At 49.9% G+C, this 18,111-nt stretch overlaps 1 protein-coding gene across 1 annotated transcript; it reads left to right on the top strand.

The window, feature by feature from the left end:
• Positions 1–11,016: 11,016 nt before the first annotated feature.
• Kcnf1 (potassium voltage-gated channel modifier subfamily F member 1) lies at positions 11,017–15,792 on the top strand. The gene has a single exon (XM_075984052.1). It carries the CDS (start codon positions 11,663–11,665, stop codon positions 13,175–13,177), a length of 1,515 nt encoding a protein of 504 aa, XP_075840167.1. The 5' UTR covers positions 11,017–11,662; the 3' UTR covers positions 13,178–15,792.
• Positions 15,793–18,111: the final 2,319 nt, after the last annotated feature.

The following is an 18,111-nucleotide window of genomic DNA, read 5'->3' as shown; positions in this document are numbered from 1 at the left end:
CTTGTGAGGCGTCTGCTCCCGAGAGGAGAGCTGTCGAGTCTGAGCTCACTTCCTCTTCCTCCCAGCGTTCTGTTCTGTTTACTCCTCCCACCTATCTCCTAACCAATGAGAGCCAAGCAGTTTCTTTTTATTTAACCAATGACCTTCCTCCATCAAGAGAGCATCTGAGGGAGCCCCTCCATACCTCTGGCTCTTGCATTCTTTTTGCCCCTTCTACCACAATGTCCCCTGAGCGTTGTTGGTGGTGGCAGGGTTGGTCCCATTTAGGGTAACTCATGTGGCTTAAACTAGGCTTTGCTAGACATATTAAGCCCTTTGGAGTAGACAATCTTGGTGACAAAACAGTGCCATTTTCATACCGTTTTCCACGTCTGGCCCAGACAGGTACGGGGAATGAGTGACAACATGGGTATGTCTGAAGGAGGGGATGCACATAGCTGGCTTGCTGGTCAGAGTCTCTGTGAAAGCATCTTGGGTGAATGACTAATTTGATGGCAAAGAAAAGTGACGATAAAATAAAACATTAAATGAAGTCAAATGACAAATTACATATGCAAATGAAACGAGATATCATTTTCACCCTGCTGGAAACCAAGTTTTACAACCAAATTTAGATCTTACTCAGAAATCATGACGTCTTGAGGAAGTAGGGACTGTCACCGAGGGTCTTTGTTTTCAAGGTGTTTGAGTCATTTGTTTGAGCCTGCTTTTTGGCACAGCAAGTTCTCAGCATCCATCCTGCAGAGGTCCAAGAGCACATGGAACAAACGAGTCACTTTCTTACATCATCGTCTTCATGAGAATTGGAAAGAAACTTAATACCCAGACACAGGGGGGTAGATAAAAATATTTCATGAATGCTAATGTAGAATGTTTGTGAAATATTACTAAGTAAAATATTGGCCACCCCATCTATTAATCATCTATCTATCTATCTATCTATCTATCTATCTATCTATCTATCTATCTATTATCTATTTTCTTTCTATCAAAAAGGTCTAGAACTATAAGAAAATTTATGAAGTAAATAGAATTCCAAGATGGCCCCATGACTCTTATATCCTTGAGTGTGTCATCAGGACAGTGAACAAGACAGATGAGATGTCAGACTTGTGCCTGGTTTGCCTGGCAAAAGTGAAGCCATTTTGAGGACACAATTATGATCTTTTAGCATATGAGCCTGAGATAATGTAAAGAAAAAAAAACTCTTATATGGGCCTGCCCCGGTCGGGTATTCTTAATAGAAAGCTTGAACTTTCCCCACCATCAGAGATGCCATTGCTGGCCTAAAAGAAGAGAAGAGCCAGTAAGTTTTGTAGCTGTAAGGAAGTGGACTCTGCCTCAGATGAGACTCAGTCACGACTTAACAGCCGGTGAAACCAGAGACCAGGAAGTGAGATGAGCCCGGAAACCCTGACAAGACTCTTATGGGATGTTTAAGTCCAGTTCCACCAATGACCCCTTTATACCCAAGAGCTGACTGCAAAATCCCAGGAATAGAGATATATACAAATAGATATGCAGGTTAAATATTTACTAGTAATAAACCACAAGGAATTTTATTTTGAAACAATTCCTTGGCATATATACAATTTTACCATTTACTAAAGATTAAAGCAAATTTGCATATTATTGAAGTGGATGTGCTTGTTTGGTTTTACATGAAGAATTAAGTCTTAGCTACATATTTGATGCTGTAGGATGCTGAGCACCTTCAATGTTTTTCTGTGTTGATCAATATTTTCATTTTATAACTGTCAATTCTAAGAACACCACTTCACATATATACAGTGTTGTCTGAGGTCTCTGTCCTGCCGGGTTCTGCAGCTGTTAAGTCCCAAAGAATCACACAGAGGTTTACATTAGTTATAAACCGATTGGCCCATTAGCTCAGGCTTCTTATTTACTAATTCTTATAACTTACATTAGCCCACAATTCTTGTCTGAGTTAGCCACATGGCTTGGTATCTTTTTTGGCGAAGCAGTCACATCTTGCTTCCTCTGAGGCTGGGTCACTACTGCACACTGCAGAATCCTCTTCCCAGAATTCTCCTGTTCTCATTGCCCTGCCTCTACTTCCTGCCTGGCTACCGGCCAATCAGCATTTTATTAAACAAATATAAGAAACAAATGTTTACAGGGTAATACCATTGTCCCACAGCCAATACAGAATAAAAATGGGCAGAAGTATGTTTAGGCCATAACAAGAATTACTGGAAATCCTGTCCTAATCCCAAGCCAAAATTCATTTAGTAATTTTCTTTAAAAATAAAATTTATGTCCATTACTCAAACAACACTTTTTTAAAATCAAGCATCCTAACATAATACAGCCCAAAGATATACCAGCTTGATTCATGCTGAGAAATGATGCTAGGGAAACATTTTGTCTTTGTTTTCTGTAATTAAGGCCTTCTGTGTCTGGAAGAGTAGAAAGTTTCGTATGGATGGTGGAAACACTGTGATGCAGAGCTTGCAACAGTCTGGCAGCCGAGATGAGGTGTCTCAGGCTGTGTTCAGGTGCGGCTTGACGGCACACATGGTACACAGTGTGCATGCAGATGTGTGCAGTCACGGTTGCAGGGAGGTCACGTGATAGATGGGGGACCTGCTGCCAGGAGGATCACTGCTTCATCACACCTGTGATTTTTGAATTTTTGGTAACTGCATGTTTGGAAATCTTTTACTATTGCCTTTCTTTTGTGAGGGGAGGGCCTCTGACATTCAGTCCTTCCGTCTCTGATAGAGCCACTGCCCACAGTTTAAGGAGCTGGGGCTGGGGCTGGGGAGAAGGCTCAGTGGATAAAGTACTTGCCTTACAAGTCTCGCAAACACTCTGGATGAGCACGGTAGCCTCTCTGTGATCCCAGCACCCACAAACACTGTGGAAGAGCGTGGTAGCCTCTCTGTAATCCCAGCATCCACATACACTGTGGACGAGTGTGGTAGCCTCTTTGTGATCCCAGCACCCACTAACACTGTGGAAGAGCATGGCAGCCTCTCTGTAATCCCAGCACCCACATACACTGTGAATGAGTGTGGTAGCCTTTCTGTGATCCCAGCACCCACATACACTGTAGACGAGCATGGTAACCTCTCTGTAATCCCAGCACTTCCAAGGTAGAGACTGGTGTTAAATTGTTTTCCACCCGACAAACCTCTCCATCGACACAATAATCCAAATTAGACAAAATCAAACTGAATTAGAAAAAAATCCAGGTTTAATGGATGCCAGCTTTTCAGGGTGGCCCTCTGGGAAAACATGGAGAGGGGAAAAGGAGAACCAGGGAGATCATGTTTGTGTTCTCTGGATAGCAGTTTAAATAGTCTATGGGAGTGGTCGTGACCCTCCCTGGGGAGGGGTCACTGTTTGGCAGGCTTTCTTGGAGGTGGAGTCTGGACTGTGGCAGCTCCCCGGGGAGGGGCTTGGAAGTTTCCACCAAACAACTGGGATCACTGGAGTGAGCTGACTGGGCAGACCCGTCCAGTATGGCAAACTCTGAACTCAGCAAGACACTGAGCCACAATAAATAAAGTAGAGCAGGATTGACGAAGGCAACCTGCGGTTAGTATTAATTGTCAATCAACTTGACAGAATCACCTAGAATCACCACAGAAGGGAGTCTCAATGAGGGGTTGTTTAAACTAGCCTGACCTGTGCACATGTCTGTGGGAGATCAACTTGATTTTATTAATCAAGTGGGAGACCTGCGTACTGTGGGTGGCACCAATCTCTACGTGGGGGATTATGGACTGTAAGTGAAGCAATAGCATGCGTGCATTCATTGCTCTCGTCTCGTGACTGGATGGATATACCGTGGCCGGATGCTTCATGATCTTGGCACTTTGACTCCCTCGCCATGATGGCCTGTAACTTGAAGCTGTGAGCTGCAATAAATCCTTTCTCATGACTGCAGAAAAAGAGGCTGAGGCACACCCAATGCCAACTTCAGGTTCACAGACATGTATACACATATGTGTGCCCGTGTGCACCCACACGGGTCTAAACATGTACAGATATACCATATTCACACCACACACACATATGCAGGAAAGAAAAAGCTGTGAATTAAGTGACCACCATACCGGTCTGTTACAGAGCCGTAGCAAAGGAACATATTAACATTTAATTCTGACCTTCAGGGTGTAGTGGGGTGAGGAATGCAAATACAGGAGGCTATCTCATTTTTCAGTTAAAAGTACTGAATGGAGATGCTAAGGAAAGTTTTTATTAGCACATACTAATTTACATAACAGTGGGCCTCATGACATTTTCATACATGCATACAACATGTTTGGCTATATTAATCACCCACTCATGTCCTCTTCCTGCTCTTTCCTGTTTGGTCACCTATAAGAACATGGGTGACGGTTATTTACATGGGCACCTTACTAGTGGCTACCCCTTTGAAGAAAATGTCTCTCCTTCCCCAACCACCGTTAGCTGCCTATAGTCGCTCAGGGAGGTCTGTAGCAGGACTTTTTTTTTTTCTTTCAAAGGAGTTTTCTTTTGGGCTAGGGAGACAGCCCAGTGGATTAGTATAGTAGGATCCAGTCATGACGGTCTCAATAGAGGACCAAGTCTCAGTAGTTTTCCCTAAGGCAATACCTGGTTCCAAGAAAGACTGCAAATGGAGACCACCCAGAAACAGACCATCCAAAGGAAATTCCTAAAGTTCCAAGCATTGTAGATAGGATCACCTGCCAGCACACACCCATTGCTTTTCACTGTGACACCCCAAGACAAATGTCAGCTCATCAGGGGTCCTGAACCTTAGAAATACTTCACCCCTATCTTTGCTACTATAAAATCTCAGTCCCAACTGAGCTTGAGGTTTTCTGATCATTTCAATACATTTGCCACACAGAGAGTCCGAGTTTGCAAACTTGTGTAAGAGAAAAGGCTTTTTGCTTTTACATACAGGACTTGGTCTCCTAGTTGGTTTTGGGGGGACTCCATGATCTGGGCAAAACAGAGCATTTGATGTGAAAACAAGAAAACCTAACCTCAAATCCCAAGCACCCCAAGTGAATCTGAGCATGATCATTCATGCCTGTTACTCAGTATTGGGGGCCTGAGGCAGACTGAGCCCCAGAGCAAGCTGGACAGCTAGCCTAACCAAAATGGTGGACTTCAGCTTCAGTGGCTCAAAACTAAGAGGAGAACATAGAGGAAGGTACCCTGCACACTAGTCTGGCCTCTGTGTTTGTGGACAGGATTCTTTAACCTTTGTCCCTGAAATTACCTGGCGCTAGTGAGAAGGAAACACAGAACATGCAACAAACCCGCTTAGGAGTTTACTGGGGACAGGGAGCAGATGCCTGGTGGGGTCGGTATGCAGAGCTTGAAGATGGCATATCCAGCTTTTAAGGGCGGCCACTTTAAATTGTTATCTAAATTGTAAGCAGGCCATATTTCTGAACAAAGATGGACAAGTGCGGGAATCTGTAAGTAGGGCAGTAGGGCCTGGGGTTTCAGGGTCTCTAAAAGGCATCAGTGTGCAGCGAGCAAGGGAGCTTGAAGATGGCGCGTCCAGCTTTTAAGGGCTGCCTAGCGCATGTGCACAGGAGGATGACGTGGTTATAGCATACGACGGAGCTCACGCATGCGCGCAAGGGCTCACGCGGTTGTGTCAGATGTAGATGATGCTACCATGCGGCACATGGGTCACGCAGGATTCTTTAAGATCCCTGGGGCCATTAGGCACTTCTGTCAGCATGTGTGTGTGGCCCTAGAACTGGGAGGGTCAGCCATGTTGGTTTGGCTAAAATCATAACAGTCCCCATCCCAGAATGAGAGCAAACAAGACTCCAGTGGTTTTGGCTCACTCCGTAGCCCCTCCCACTCCAGGTTTTCCTCTCTCCACAGCCCCTCCCACTCTAGGTGGCATGTATCTATGTGCTTGTGCATGGAGAAGCCTTAGGTCAGTCTTCAGTATTGCTCTAGGAACCCTGTCCACCTCATTTTTACAACCCTGACTCACTGGTTCAGCAGTCCTGAGGATCTGCCTATCTCTGCCTCCCTGGAACAGGCGTCTTGCTAGGATGTGGTCCTCAGGTCCTCATGATTGTACAGCAGTAGCAGTAGTCTACTGACTAAGCCATCTCCCCAGCCCCAGCCTCCTCCTTTGAAGCAGATGGTGAGGTTTAGTGTATTCACCAATTTGTACACCATTTCCACCAGTGACTTTCAGCTCACTTTTTTGTTTTGTTTCGTTTTGTTTTTGCAACATGAGCTCACTATGTAACCCTGAGTGTCCTGAAACTTACGGTGTAAACCAGGCTGACCTCAGACTCCTAGAGATCCATCTGCCTCTGCCTCCGAGTGCTAGGATTAAAGGCATGTGCCATCGCTTCCGAGTTCCACTCATTTTTGTTATTCCAAGAAACAGCCTTGTACCTTGTAGCCATGAGCCTTAGGCCTTTCCGGCCTTCGGAAACCTGCTATCTGTCAGCTTGTCTGTGTGGCTATTTTGTATAAATGGAATCTCATAAAATACAGCCTTTGTGACAGGTTGTTTTTTTCCACTTAGGATCCTTTAAGGCTCATCCATACTGTGGCAGGCATCAGTTTTCCATTCCTTTTTCTGGCTGTGTGGTGATCGCTACACTGATAAATCACCCCTTGTTTCTAGCCGTTGTGGGAAGTGGCCACTGTATTAAAGCAGGCCAAGTAAGACTGGGTATGAAGGGTGTGGAACTAGGAAACAAACTGACAGAGGCCCAGACAGGAGGGATCCCAGCCTAGGTACTGAGCCAGACAAGGGCTTTCCATACCTGAGTCTTTGTACAACGAACAGGGCTGCCCACCTAGCCCTGGGCTTATTACTCCCCATCTTTCAAAGCTCAGCCCTCAGGATGCAGGCCTCTGACAGGATGTCTCCTAGGACTATGCGGTTTCCCTGTGGTCCCCAGGGACATAAGCCCCTCCCCTCGCACACTCACAGAGCCCCCTGCTGTCCTGTAGCACAGGCCTGGACACCCAGGGCCTTAGGTAGGCACAGTGAGGGAGACAGGAGAGGTCACTTTAGTATAATCAGATTCGGCAGTCTGGAAGATCATAAGGGTGTCCATGCCTATGATGAACTGTCATTTGCTCTGCTGTCCCTCAGAGTTGACATCAGCAGTTTCTGAGACATACTGACAAGAAAGGCCAGTATACAGTTCTGTATATGGTCCTCTGAACATGCTATTAGCACCATGGTAAACCTTACTGAGAGAAGAGAGGCACTGGGAGTGGGGCCACAGCTGGTGAAGGGGTTGCTGGGGGCCACAGCTGGCAGAGGGGTTGCTGGGGGCCACAGCTGGCAGAGGGACTGGTGGGGGCCACAGCTGGCAGAGGGGTTGCTGGGGGCCACAGCTGGCAGAGGGGTTGCTGGGGGACACAGCTGGCAGAGGGGTTGCTGGGGGCCACAGCTGGCAGAGGGGTTGCTGGGGGCCACAGCTGGCAGAGGGGTTGCTGGGGGCCACAGCTGGCAGAGGGACTGGTGGGGGCCACAGCTGGCAGAGGGGTTACTGGGGGCCACAGCTGGTGGAGGCTAGCCTTCTTCATACAAACAGGACACAGACATTTCTTTCCATCCTACAAGAGGCCAGCAAGAAACCAAGCCTGCACGCACTGTGATCTTGGGCATGAAACCCCAGAACTACAAGACCATGGATGGCTACTGGGGTTCTGGTGCTTGGCCTTGTCCTCCTCCTTCTCTGAGTCTCCCTCCCTAAAGCCCTCGGGTCAAGCCCTTTTCTTCTGACCATCAGTCAAGTTGGCCAGGATTTGAGGAAGCTTGGATGTGATTCCATAAATTTCGAAAATGCTCACATGCTGAGATCTCCTTGAAGGTCACTGTTGTACAGGAAATCCAGAGCGTCTAGATCTGCTGAGATCTCCTTGAAGGTCACTGTTGTGCAGGAAATCCAGAGCATCGAGAGCCACTTAGAATTTCTTGAAACGTTAAGCAAGACAGAAATGTCCAAGCGGTTGGCTAAAAACAGAAAGTCCCTTACTGTGGCGTGTTTGGTCCTATATTTGACTTCTATGGCAATTGTACATTTCATGGCACCATGCAGGGGGTTGGAGGGAGTGATGGAACAGTCCAAATCTTCTGCAGCAGTTTTGACTCCTGACTTTCCATTTAAATGGGTATGAGAAAAAACCTGCCACTGTCTACGGGTTCTGGGAAGCAATTGTTTTGAGCCACATTTTTCTCTGTCAAATGTCTTTTCAAAAAGTTACTGAACAATAGCATTTGGAGCTACGGAGTGCTCTGTCGCTGTGACATCAATTAAAACCAGCACAGGTATGCTTTGGTGGTTGCCTAGATGGGGAGCCATGTGAGAGCTGACCTGCTCCCTTTTTAGGAGCCAGCTAATCAGCTCTGCTCGGTTAAGACCTCTTTGTGTCTCGCTGAATCTAAAACAGTACCTTCCGGGTAACTGAAAACTTAACAATTCATTATTTGCTGGGCACCCTCAGCACTGGCATGAGCTGGCCAAGTCCCACCTTCCGAGCCCAGAACTTAAGGCAGAAGGCTCGGCCTTGATTTCCAGAGGTCAAGTGCAGGAGGTCAAGTGCAGGAGGCAGGCTGGATGGGAGCCAGTGCTGGACGGAAAGTGGGTAGGGAGAAAGAGGCAAGCCATGATCATAAGAAAGCTCCAGTTTTCACTGAAAATACCCAAGTTGATGTCTTCTTAATTTAATGTCTCGGTTTTTCCATCAGTGAAATGGAACCAGTGGCCCTTCTTTTCTTGACTGCAAGATTTTACAGAAACAACTAAGTCACACTGTGGGTTCTGTCTATGGTCGCATGCTTGATATACAGGGGCAGATGGAGCAGAAGGAGGGCAGCAATCAAGAGGGCCTCCTGGCTCCCATCTCAGCGGCCAGGCGAGGTCCACAGAGGTCCCACAACCCCTCCCTGCTCCTGCCTCTGCTTAGCCTCAGAGATGACTCATGGCTATGCTGATGATGGTGCCGGAGATCCAGAGAAAAGAATTTGAGTCTTTGTACTGTGTTGTAGGTGCACTAGGGCCGAGGGAAGGCACCCTGGGCCCAAGTCTAGGCTGCTCTGACTTTCAAAGAGAAAGAGGAATGAAGTTAGAAATCAGAAGCAAAGCCCCTGGCTACCAGCTGCCAGCATGGAGCAAAGGAGAGGTCTGGAGCGGAATGGACCTGGGGTGGGAGGGGCCATGGAGTGAGGAGGACATGGAGTGGGAGGGGCCATGGAGTGAGGAGGCCCTAACACCTTGCTTTGTGCCTTCCTCTTTCAATCAGCTGACATCCTGACACTGCCTATGGGAGAGCTCGGCAGTACTGCCCTGTACATCTCTCTCTCTTGTTATGTGTTCCCTTAGCTGTACCGTATTTAAATTTCCAGTAGAGTATGATTATGTCTTTGCCCAGGGTGGGTGTGGTATGCATAGATGGCACAGGACATCAGTAATTACGTGAGCGAGAATGGGTCCTTTTTAAGCCCATAAAGCTCAGTCTTAGATGCCGTTTGCACTGGACCCTGCCCGGACAGGGAACAACAGGAGACAGCCAAAAGGTTCCGGAATAGCTTGGGTTAGATGGATCTAGTGTGGAGATGGTAGATTGCAGTAAGGAAAGGCGCCTTAGAGTCCAGCAGCCAGCATCCCAGATGTAGCTGGTGATGATGGCAATTACTTGATGTCTTTGTTTCTCTGAGAGCAGCTAGGGACTGAGTAAGAAAAATGGAAAGTACCCAGAGTGCTGGGTACACAGTGCTCTTACATTAGTGTTAACTGTTACTGTCACCCAACCGTTCTCTTCGCCGGTTTCCCTTTCTGAGTAGCACACCATAGACTGGCGCTAAATGGAAATAAATATTGTAAGACGTTTCCCCCAAATGATACCTTGTGTGCTGTATTCTAGTGCGTCTTGTTTTTATGCCATCGCATTAAAGAACAATACTGCCAGTGGCCTGGTATACCAGTTTCATGACTCACGAACGGGCAGGATCTTGAGCGTTTCAGAAATCCAGCTTACAGACTACATTTTAATAGTCTTTTAAAGCTAGCAGTCTCAGGTGCACAGAAAGATGCAGTTTCCCAGACCGGGTCTCTACAGCTTCCCCACGATCAGCAGCCCCCACTCTGAACATCCCTGTGGGAATGGAAGGCTTGTCACAACTGAGGAAACCACAGGGACAGAGCACCATCGTCACCCACTTGGCCCACAGTGTCCTCTAGGGCCCCCTCTTGCTGTTGTGCAAATGTGAATGGCATTGCTTGGCACCGCATGGTCAAACAGATAGCTTTGCTGTGCTATTAGCCTGTCTTACTAGCTCTGCCTATTCATCCTTTCACCTCTTTTTTTTATTTTGAGACAGTCTCTAGCCCAGGATAACCTCCAAAGCTAGATGATAGTCTTGAACTTCTGCCCTTCCTGCCTCCCTTTCCTAAGTGAAGAAAGCTGGGATCCTAGACGAGCACATCCGGGCTGGTTTATGTGGTATAGGAGAACAACCACAGGGCCTTATGCATGCCAGGAAAGAACTCTACCAATTGAGCTACCTCTTGGCTCAGCTTACTTTTAGACCTAATTCCAGGCCATAGATGGGTCCACCTTTGATAACCCTGATGGTAAAAACCATGGGCTGGAACCAGAGATGCTCTCAGCCTGAAGAAAGATGAGAGGGAGTGAGGCAGCAATCAACTGAAAGAACTGACTTCCTTCAGAAGAGTGGGGGCGGGGATGGTGGGCGCAGGGACTCTGGGAACTACTGGTGATGGCTGTGTAAGCCAGCAGGAAAGCCTTGGGTTAAGGAATGGCTAAGCTCTCCTCCCTTTGTATCTTATAACGTGGAGCAATTTCCTTTTTTACTGTGGGAGCGGAAACAAATTTTAGGGGTAGGGGACAAGGTCAAACCACTGACAGGGCAGAGCTCTGGAGTGTTAGGAACCCTTACAGGGCCGACTGAAGCCTAGGACAGAAGGGATGTGCCCAAGGAGTGTGCAGCTGCCTCTTGAGGGGTTGGTGAGCAACAGGCGGAGGTCCTCTTTTTCCCCTTCTCACCTAGCAATTCAGGAGGGACTCGCCAGCCTGAGCCTGTGAGACCTTAAAGCTCTGGGTTGTAACCCCTGAGCCTGCAGGCGCAGCCGGTGGCGCCGGTAGTGGAGAAGGGTGGCGGTGGCGGCAGCGGTGCAGGTCTGCCCAAGGGTTAACTCATTCCTGGGCAGCTGCTGCGCGTGCGGTGCAAAATCTCACCAGAAGAGGGTACAGTAGCAAAGCGTTTGACGTCAGGTTGGAATTCCTATTGTGTTTCGGAACCGCTCCTGCAAAGCCAGTCCAAGTTCGCTCTCGGCACATCCGGATCTCGCAGCTCCTGGACCTACCCGTGGCCGAAGCCGCCTGCTTGCCCCGGGGAAGGAGGTCTCTGCTTGCTAGGAGAGCCAGGTCCTGTTCTGGACCCAGCTGAAGCGTCAGACCCGGAGCCGCGGGTGAGTATCCTGAACACCGGAGGCCAAAGGCAGCGGAGTTCTCTGCCGGCGCGCCTGGATGCCCTCGCACAGACCCTCTACTGCCGCTGGGTGTATGGCTCCCCCGCGGTGTACCCCAGCCTCCTGCCGCCAGCGGCTGTGAGTACCCTTCCCAGCAGGTGGCTGCCGTCCCCGAGGGCGGCACATTGGCTGAGGCAGGACCCATGGAACCGGGGCTTGGGAGCGCACCCGCGGGGAGCATGGACGCGTCTGCAGAGCAAAGCCTCCCGGAGCCTGGCAGCCAGGACTCTGTGGCTGGAGACGACATTGAGATTGTGGTGAATGTGGGGGGCGTGCGGCAGGTGCTCTATGGAGACCTGCTCAGCCAGTACCCCGAGACCCGGCTGGCGGAGCTCATGGACTGCTTGGCCGGTGGCTATGATACCATCTTCTCCCTGTGCGATGATTACGACCCAGGCAAGCGCGAATTCTACTTTGACCGGGACCCAGACGCATTTAAGTGTGTTATTGAGGTGTACTATTTTGGGGAGGTCCACATGAAGAAGGGCATCTGCCCCATCTGCTTCAAGAACGAGATGGACTTCTGGAAGGTGGACCTCAAATTCCTGGATGACTGTTGCAAGAGCCACTTGAGCGAGAAGCGCGAGGAGCTGGAGGAGATCGCACGCAGGGTGCAGCTCATCCTGGACGACCTGGGTGTGGACGCGGCCGAGGGCCGCTGGCGCCGCTGCCAGAAGTGCGTCTGGAAGTTCCTGGAGAAGCCGGAGTCGTCGTGCCCTGCGCGGGTGGTAGCAGTTCTGTCCTTCTTGCTCATTCTAGTCTCCTCTGTTGTCATGTGCATGGGCACCATACCCGAGCTGCAGGTGGTAGACGCTGAGGGTAACCGCGTGGAGCACCCAACCCTGGAGAACGTGGAGACTGCTTGCATCGGTTGGTTCACGCTGGAGTACCTGCTACGCCTCTTCTCCTCGCCCAACAAGCTGCACTTTGCCCTTTCCTTCATGAACATCGTGGATGTGCTGGCCATCCTCCCCTTCTATGTGAGCCTCACACTCACGCACCTGGGCGCGCGAATGATGGAACTGACCAACGTGCAGCAGGCTGTGCAGGCCCTGCGGATCATGCGCATCGCGCGCATCTTCAAGCTGGCCCGCCACTCCTCAGGCCTGCAGACCCTCACCTACGCCCTCAAGCGCAGTTTCAAGGAACTGGGGCTGTTGCTTATGTACCTGGCCGTGGGCATCTTTGTCTTCTCCGCACTAGGCTATACCATGGAGCAGAGCCACCCTGAAACTCTGTTTAAGAGCATTCCCCAGTCCTTCTGGTGGGCCATCATCACCATGACCACAGTGGGCTATGGTGACATCTACCCCAAAACTACTCTGGGAAAGCTCAACGCGGCTATCAGTTTCTTGTGTGGGGTAATTGCCATCGCCTTGCCCATTCACCCCATCATCAACAACTTTGTCAGGTACTACAACAAACAGCGTGTCCTGGAGACGGCAGCCAAACACGAGCTGGAGCTGATGGAGCTCAACTCCAGCAGTGCAGAAGGCAAACCCGGGGGCTCTCGCAGCGACCTGGACACCCTGCCCCCGGAGCCTGCTGCCAGGGAGGGGCCAAGCTGGGGCAGCCGGCTGAAGCTCTCACACAGTGATACCTTCATCCCCCTGCTGACAGAGAAGCACCATAGGACCCGGCTCCAGAGCTGCAAGTGATGGTTCGGCTCCCAGGCAGGGACAGACTGGGATGTGGATGGACAGACCATTGGGCAGGCATGTCAGTAGGCAGCTGCCTGTGTTTCCCAGCCCTCCCCTGAGCAGACCCTGCCAAGGCTGGGTAAGACTCCTTGGGTGCCAGCTGTCCAGGTGGAAGCCCTCTAGGGAGTACAGGAGCCACAGGGCCCCTTGGGGCTTCTGGAATGGTCTGGCAGGAGCCCACAGCTGCTTCTGTGTCCCCTTCGATAAAGACCTCCTGTTCAGCATATCCTCCATGTTGTGGGTTGTCTCAGGCTGGTTGTTACCCCAAGAGTGGGTCCTGCACACCCTAGTGCCAGGCCCGAAAGGAGGTGTGCAGCCCCAGAGGTGGTGGGGGGTGGTGGGGGTAGCTATTTTTAGTTGCGAGCTAACTAAAGACGAGATGTGAGGCAGGGTTCAGCTCCAAGGCGCCTTGCCACATTCCACAAGACGCTGCTCTCCTGCTTCCTTCTGTGGAAAAGCTGCCTCCCTGAGGCTTGGGGAGGAAGGAGAGGTTGCATAGCCTGCTTGTGGGGCAGCTAGCCCATAGCTGTCACCTGTGGAGCAGTGTCCTTTCCGCTCCCCTTTTTTTCTTTCCAGCTACCCTGGTAGACAGATAGCCCCATTTTACAGGTAAAGAAACTGAGGTTCATGGTCATACAGGAGAGGAATTCAGGTCTGGTTCTAAGTGTCCCTGAGTTCAAGTGGTGTCTCCAACATCAGACAGTATTGGGCCAGAGGCTTTCTGCGGGACTTATAAGGGAGGGTATGAGTTCCTCCATGCTTTGTGTGTCAGGGGAAGCCAGAGAACCACAGTTATTAGTTCAGCTCCTGGCATCGGTATGTGGCTGCCAATCAAAACTGTTTCTATTGTTTGATGCTAGAAAGAGGGTAAGTTACATAGCTGCCCACTGTGGTCTCCACGGGTCTGGACTGGGCACGGCAGTCGAAAGCAGGGCACTGTAATGCTGTTCTTGGCCAAAGCCTAAGTGCTGGGCCTGCGGGCCTAACCGTTCCTTGTTTTTCACCTTCTAGGACCATAGGGCCCTTCCCTTCACCCCCATCTCCCGCCCCCCCCAGCTGAGGGGCCTCCAAGGAAGGAGGTGGAGGGGGGAGAGGGGTTGGCTTCCATCTGCCTCCACCCTGGGAGGCTCCTTTCTCTTCCCTGAGCTCAGATTTTTCCCAGAAGCAAGAAGAGGACTGATTTCTCAGGGCACCTTCTAGGTCTACCTTTCCAGAATTGCCAAGGGTTGGGCTGCTAATTCTTCTGGCAGGGTCTCCAGGAGGTAGGAGGTTGTCACTTGGACATTGAAGTCTCAAGAATCAAGAGTATTTCTGTGGGGTGCAGGCTCACTCCAGGCCTTTCAGTGAGAGGATACTCAGGTAGAGATGGATCAGACCTGAGGTAGATACCCATGTAGCAGTGATGTCAGTGGCTGTCCAAGGGGACACAGGGACTGCCCCATGTCTCCCCCTCCCCTAGCCCTCTCACTTAAGACTCTGAAGGTCGTTAGCACCTCTGGTTAGGCTGGCTAAGACATTGGTTGCTCTGAACTGTGCTGTGTGCTTCCTCTTTGTGTTTCTCCAGGGTGACACCAGGTTCTGTGACCATCAGAGGCAGAGGAAGAAGTTGGGGTCTGAGGAAGTAGAGACTCTAAGCAGGGGAGGACAGGGCCTTCTGGGTTATGTGGGTTCTTGGGGCCCAATAGATTTGATGAAAGATTAGCTTGCCTTTGTTTATACCCTTTACCCCAGAGTCCTTGGGAAGGCAGGACCTGGGTACCATCCTGAGGACTCAGTGTTCCAGGGAGGTGGGGAAGCCCAGGGTTCACAGAGATAGTGGGCAGAGGGCCACCTTCCTGCGTTCCCTGCCTTCTGGGGTGACGCTGGAGATGAGGGTGGAGACAAGGAGTTAGAGGGAAGGGTATGCCCAGCTCCAGAGCTTCTTTTGCTCATTCAGGAGTGGGAGACCACCCATGAGGTCTCCACACCTAGGATCCAGGGGCACACTGGTCCCGGGGTGGCTCAGTGACTAGCAGTGTCCTTACACAGTGATATGCTTTGTCAGAGAGGAGTGGCCTGGATGTTCTGAGAGTCAGTAGTCCCTAGTCCCTGGCAGATCTCTGGGTTTCAAGTACTTGAACTTGGCTGTACCAACCAGGAGCAGCTCTGAAAGCTCGGTGTCCAGGCTACACCCCGTTCCTATGAAATGAGAGTGTCAGAAATGACCCTCTGGCGTCAGTATTTTTATAACTTAAAGTGCACATGAGTGACAGTGATTGTGTTAAACCCAGGGTTTGGATTTGTAGAGCTGAAAAAAACAAAAGCTATTTTTCAACAAGCTCCCAGGTGCAGCTGGAGGCTAGGGCTGCTGGTCCACGAACTGGTTTTGAATGATCAGAATAAGCCTGTACACTTTAGCCTGTGGCCAGATCTGGTGGATGGACCACCTGTTTTTGCATAACCTGTGACTTTAGAATAGGTTTTATATTTTTAAATGGTTAAAAAAAAACTCAAAGGAATAACATTTTTGTGACCAGTGAATAGTACTTTAAATTCAAATTTTGTTGTCCATAAATAAAGTGTTATTGGAACTACTCTGCCTATTTGTGTGTTTTGGGATTGTTAGGAATGACTAAGGCAGTACAAGACAGAGCAGAGGTAGACTAGATGGCTCCCAGAACCTGAGCGACTTCTTCTATGGTCCTTAAAGAGGAAGTCTGCCCATCCTGGGCTGGAAAAGACAGCTAAGGTAGCCTCAGGGTTGCCCAAGAACCCTTCCAGAAGAACAACCAAGAATGTCACAGGAGCCAGGGGTCCTGGGGGGGAGGTAACTGCTGTCACACCACAGGGTGGAATAGGAACTGCAGGACAAAGGCTGCTCTCTCTGTCCTTATGATGTCACAGGCTCTCAGATTCCGGCTTGGCTTTAGCCTGTTTCCTGCAGTCCAGCCTTGCCCGTCCCCTCCACTTCCGGTCTCCTAGACACACCTAGGAGCTGTTTCTTCACTTCTCTCTTCTAGGGATGTGGTCTCACCTGCATCTCCTCCTGCATAACACATACACATACCACCATACCACAGCTTGCCCACATCTGTTAAGAGTGAGACAATGTTTTGGGGTTGTGGAAGGTCTATGTTGACAGAAAAATGAGGTATCATTGAGTTTAACACCCTCCTTGCTTAGATGGGAAACTATGGCCCTGAATCATAATCTTTGAGACATTTATTACAGACCTTTGGGTCACAGGGATACCTTGTTTTGTTCCTGTTAACATTGAGAGTGAATGGTCGTGCCATTTAGATTAGAGTTGTGTATGTGTGTAAATACGAATTGATTTTTAACCCCCAAAGAAAAGGACAGGTGGTATCTATAAATCCTGGTCTCCTGCCTCCATCTTTGGAGGCCCCACCACTGTGACCCTTGAACTTTGGACCCCCTCCCCAGTAAGGGTCAAGACCACTCCCAGGCTATTTAAACTGCTCCCCAAATAATAAACATGTGGTTTTTTTTCCCTTTCCCATGGTCACATTGGCGGCTTTCCGGTTCCCCTCGGAACCACCTAAGAGTGCAAGAGTCCAATTAAACCTGGGTATCTTTTAATTTGGTCTGATTTGATTTGCTTGATTGGGATTTTGCGTCGGCAGAGAGCTCATGCTAAAAAATATTTCTAACAGTAACATATTCACAAACCATTTCGTTTCAACTCTAAACGACTACATGATGTTAACCGGTCAGTCCATCTTCCAGATGGGCAACCTGAGGCCCAGAGCACTGAAGCCCATAGGCTGGGCTGGTGGTGGTGGCAGGAACGAGACAGAACCTTCAGCTGACTTGCTCTTCTGAAGGTGGGCAACCCGATCCCCACTCCACCCTTCCCCAGCAGTTGTGACCAGATCTCAGGGCCCCACCTCAGTCAGGGCTGACCCAGCTTCTAGTAAGGTGAAGGGTGCTGCCGTCCAGTCTCTGGAAAGCGTCCCTCCATCATGATGAATTGGCTTTAGTGGTGGTGTTTTGTAAGGTAAGAAAAGAGGTCAATATATTTCCTCCAGTGAGCCACTCTGGGCAGATGTGTGGCTGCGTGGTGGCATTCAGGGTCCGTTCTGGCTGCTTAGCAGGGGCTTACAGCTTTAGTCTGGAGGTATCTCAGAAGATAAGTAGGCTGATTTGAGATAATGACAAGGTTTGTTCCCTGGGGAGAGCGGTTGAAGCAGGTAAGACAGGAGCAATGGCCTTGCAGTGACAGCCACTGGTTCCCAGACCTCTTAGGGCTTTAGAGAGAAGGTGCTTGCAGGACCCACTTGCCTTCCCTCACTCTGTGGGAAAGGCTGCCTGCTCTCCCCCTTCCCCCTCCATGATTTGATGTCACAGGTTTCCTCTGGGGGAATGAGAAACACTGCTTCCAGAAGCCTCCCACCTGTCGCCTGTAGGCAGACAGCTCTGTGCGTGGTGTGCCTGGTGGCGCATTTTAGCTTCAGAGTGAGGATTTGACTGATACCCATATATCCAAGGTGGATACCCCCCCCCACACACAAACACAAACATAAACAAACTCTTCCCTGTGCCTGTAGCAGTTCAAGATATAGCTGCAGGGATAAAGTGGGCTTCCAAAAGGAGAGACCACTGAAGAACCAGGGATCTTGATCTTGTTCTGCTTGGCTATTGTTTTTCTTTGTGAGCTTCTCAGCCATTCAGGCTTGTGGGGGCAGGGCTGTCTGCAACTCCTCCAAGGAGTGGGTTAGCTTTAGCTTTACAGATGGGGAAACTGGGGTCCAAAGGGCAGAAGCCACAAGGCTGGTACTGATGGCAGAAGTAGGTACTGTGTCTGAGCTGAAAGGTGTGACCCCCAACCATCCACCACCCGCTTCCTGGCAGAAGTGACAGGAAATTGTCTACATTCACACAGTTATAGAGAA

The sequence above is a fragment of the Microtus pennsylvanicus genome, chromosome 8 (assembly GCF_037038515.1).
Source record: "Microtus pennsylvanicus isolate mMicPen1 chromosome 8, mMicPen1.hap1, whole genome shotgun sequence".
NCBI lineage: Eukaryota > Metazoa > Chordata > Mammalia > Rodentia > Cricetidae > Microtus > Microtus pennsylvanicus.
The sequence above is the reverse complement of the archived record's forward strand: the minus strand, read 5'-3'. Positions and strand labels throughout refer to the sequence as shown.

Excerpts from the sequence above, each read along its gene's own strand:
- Kcnf1 (XM_075984052.1), top strand. The coding sequence starts at position 11,663 with ATGGAACCGGGGCTTGGGAGCGCACCCGCGGGGAGCATGGACGCGTCT.